General features: G+C 41.4%; 1 protein-coding gene across 1 annotated transcript in view; it reads right to left on the bottom strand.

Moving 5' to 3' along the window:
* The window catches only part of LOC104704733 (probable phospholipid-transporting ATPase 7), a 9732-nt gene that overhangs the window by 2123 nt on the left and 4086 nt on the right, over positions 1 to 3523 (bottom strand). The window contains exons 3-10 of the mRNA XM_019244895.1: positions 1681 to 1791; positions 1319 to 1595; positions 1143 to 1231; positions 953 to 1040; positions 648 to 857; positions 435 to 560; positions 239 to 337; positions 6 to 143 (exon numbers count right to left, since the gene is read on the bottom strand). Of these exons, the coding sequence (XP_019100440.1) occupies positions 6 to 143; positions 239 to 337; positions 435 to 560; positions 648 to 857; positions 953 to 1040; positions 1143 to 1231; positions 1319 to 1595; positions 1681 to 1791 (1138 nt within the window). The remainder of the gene's footprint in view (positions 1 to 5; positions 144 to 238; positions 338 to 434; positions 561 to 647; positions 858 to 952; positions 1041 to 1142; positions 1232 to 1318; positions 1596 to 1680; positions 1792 to 3523) is intronic.

The following is a 3523-nucleotide window of genomic DNA, read 5'->3' as shown; positions in this document are numbered from 1 at the left end:
ATGACGGGGAGAGAAGTGAGGATAACGTTGAACATCAACAAGTAGTAGTCATTGTATATGGCTTGACCAGAAAACCCAGTGAAAGCCTCAAAGTAGAAGAGAGTCAGACCAAATGTTATGTTCTTGTAAAAGAAGTAACAGATCTGTCAGAAAAGAATGTGAATCAAAATCAGGTTGTAAGTTGTCCGATGGGTTATGATGGGATTTTCTGTATATCAATTATACCACAGATACTTACCATCTGGGCTATTCTTTTGTAGCACCAGTGCCCGTGGACAACAAGTAGTCTCTCTAAAAACCGAAACTGGGCTATGGAGAAATCGCTTGCCATTACAGCCTGAAGAGAAAGAGAAATGCATTTGCAATCAGAAACAGACCTATATCGCCATTAACCAAAGAAAATGTCTAGTTAAATCGAAAACACGTTTAATGACCTGCATGCCTTCCACACCACTGATGCCTACACCTATATCAGCTTCTTGAATCATTCCAACATCATTTGCACCATCACCGATTGCCAAGGTTGTCTTTCCTGTTCCTTCTTTTGCTAGTCTTGTTACCTAGAAACCGAGATAGATAGACAAAAGTAAGTGATTTCAGTCAATAACAAAAAGATAGAACTAGGACTTGTGGTGTATCAATCTTACCAGTGCCTTCTGTTTGGGAGAGACACGACAGCATATCACTGAAGCACAATCAACAGCCAGGGCAAGAAACTGATACTTAATATCATCCTCCAAAGCATATGTAAGTGTCTTTCCATCAATGATCAAAGCAAACGCTGCATGTGGATCCTTCTCTAGTTTGATCATCTGTGAAGCATTTATGATCTGCATCAAAATGCTCTCTCTCGCAGCCTGGCCATTTACAACAAGAAAAAGTTTCTCACATCAAATGCAAGCATTTATTGAAACAGTAATGTAGGTTTTTATAGTATCAGCCTAATACATACCGCTTCTGGGTCTTGGAATGATCCCTCTTCGTTTCTTAGTGCTATGGATATCTGCTTCATACCCTGTCGCAGCAAACTGCAGGCATATCTGCATTTGGAAAAACAAAGAACTTAGTCCACTTAGTATCTATTATAAAATTCCCAAGATTTGGGGTCGTGGTATTATCAGCAACATAAAAGAATAACACACCCTATGTTAATTGCTGTCTCCATCTTATCTCCTGTCAAAACCCATATCTTGAGACCAGCTTGGGCAAGCTTATCTATGCACTGAGGCACCTGTAACGAACAATAAACAGTAAGCTGAAAGGAAATATCAATTATTAGCGTCATGGTAGTAATCCTATACAAACTTCCACTACATACCCCTTTCTGCAGTTTATCTTCCACTGCAGTAGCACCGACAAGAATCAATTCCTTCTCCATCATATCGGATACCTTTTCGAGCATTTCATCTCTGTCAGCTCCGACTGAAGTTTTGGCTTTGTGAAATTCACTGTTCCAAATCGAATACTCAGTCTCATCCAGCTTTCTATAACTGAGCGCTAATGTGCGTAAACCAGCTTCACCATATCCATTCAAATGCTTTGAAGTGGCTTCCAGATATTTTTTTCCATTCTTGGATAACCGGTCGAATATTATGCTGCAAATTTTCAAGATGACGCATTGAACTTTACTTTAGTATAACAGATACGCTATATTGAACTGCTTGAAGTTATGAGGCCAACCTGTCAGCACCTTTACAGAGTAGAAGAATCTGCCCTTTTTCATCACGAATGATAACAGACATTCTTTTTCTTTGGCTAGTGAAGTCCAAAACATTTAAAACTTTGTATTCTCTATAAAAGATTGGACAAGTAGTTAGATATATATTCACTGGAACCGATACGAACAAGTGAAAGATTTACAGTTACAATCTCACCTTTCAAGTGGTTGGCCTAAATGTCGTTCACTGATAAACACACTTGATTGAGTTCTTTTAGTAAACTCAAAACCAAACTCCCCAGCGGCAACAAGGAAAGCAACTTCATCAGGAGACTCTGCTTCATAAGTACACTTTCCAGTATCTTCCTCCACCTCGGGAATAGCAGTGTGACAAACAGCAAGTATACGCAGAAACATCAAAATGTCATCTGGATTGGGTTCATTTAACCAGTTTCCGTTCATGAGACGTTCATCCTCAAAACTAAACCCCTTGACACCAGTGGACTGCGTCTGATCTATTTCGTCAGTAGCAGTGATTACAGTCTCCAACTCAATATCTGATGAGTTCTTGCTGGGCATTTTGGCATATCCATGCATCCTTCCTCTAGTCCTTGGAAGGTCGTTCATTTCTTCACCTTGCTCCTCATCGAGATCTATCGCCATCTGCTTTGCTGCAGCTAGTTCTACTTCACTGGCGCGAACACCATAAGAAGTACCCGCGATGGAGCATTTCAAAAAATCCATCTGATTGCATGTCAGAGTTCCTGTTTTATCGGAAAGGATTGTGTCAACTTGTCCCAGCTCTTCATTCAAATTTGATGTGCGTGCTTGAGCTGGAGTCCCGCTCTCGCTATCATACATGTGCAAGTCTTGGTTTATGAAAGTTGCCTGCAAAACTTTTACGAGCTCGATGGAAACATACAATGAGATGGGAATCAAGTACCCATAAAGCAAGACAGCAGTGATCAGATGGACGACCCAAGCGTGAAAAGGATTTCTTGGATTAGTTAAGCGCTCGGGCTTATCTGGTCGTAAGTACCACCACTCTCCCATATGCATCTTTGTCATCACTGCGAAACCCAGTGAGCTGATGAAGGAGACGGTCACAAGGAGGGCAAAGAGAGTATATATGATGTAGTCCATTCTCTTTTCAATTCTGCTTCTCTTTGAAGGGGATTTTGTTGAATTCTGCATGACTTTTGTGTCATGGCCAGTAAATATGACCACCCCATAGACATAAGCCGTGTTCCTGAGCTTAGAGTCTCTCAAGAGAATCTGGTTAGGATCGAGCGGATAAACCTGGCCATCATATTCAAGATTTCCAACAAACGTATACAGGTTAGGATTGGGATCTTCACATTTAATAGTTCCAGAGAAAGTGTGGAAAGCATCATCCCGTTCCAAAGGCAAGGTAACATCCAAACATCTCTTAACTTTGAGGTTGGTCTCGCCATCTAAGTTCATGGTCTCGACATAACAGATCCCATCCTCGTAACTTGATGACAATAAGAGCAAATCAGCAGGGAAAAATTGATCCTTTTCCACCTTGACAACATCCCCAACACGGATCTTGTTCCACTTCCTACGACCAAAAACACCATCCCCTCTATGAACAATGGCTTTCCTGGAATTGACCTTCACATCCTGCATAAACCGGCGCCAGTCCTCCAAAGCCTCTTTACCCATACTAAGCCCGACCACAAAAATCAAAGGTGCAATCATACTCCATTTGTTGAATGGGGAGAGAGGGAAGACAGAGAGAATTGCAGCAACGAGGAAGTAGAAATTGGCAACACGGTGGAACTGCTCATACAAGCATTTGGGCAAGAAGGTGATGAGGTTATACCTAGTGGTGGACACATAGTT

The sequence above is a fragment of the Camelina sativa genome, chromosome 1, assembly GCF_000633955.1.
Source record: "Camelina sativa cultivar DH55 chromosome 1, Cs, whole genome shotgun sequence".
NCBI classification, from domain to species: domain Eukaryota; kingdom Viridiplantae; phylum Streptophyta; class Magnoliopsida; order Brassicales; family Brassicaceae; genus Camelina; species Camelina sativa.
The sequence above is the reverse complement of the archived record's forward strand: the minus strand, read 5'-3'. Positions and strand labels throughout refer to the sequence as shown.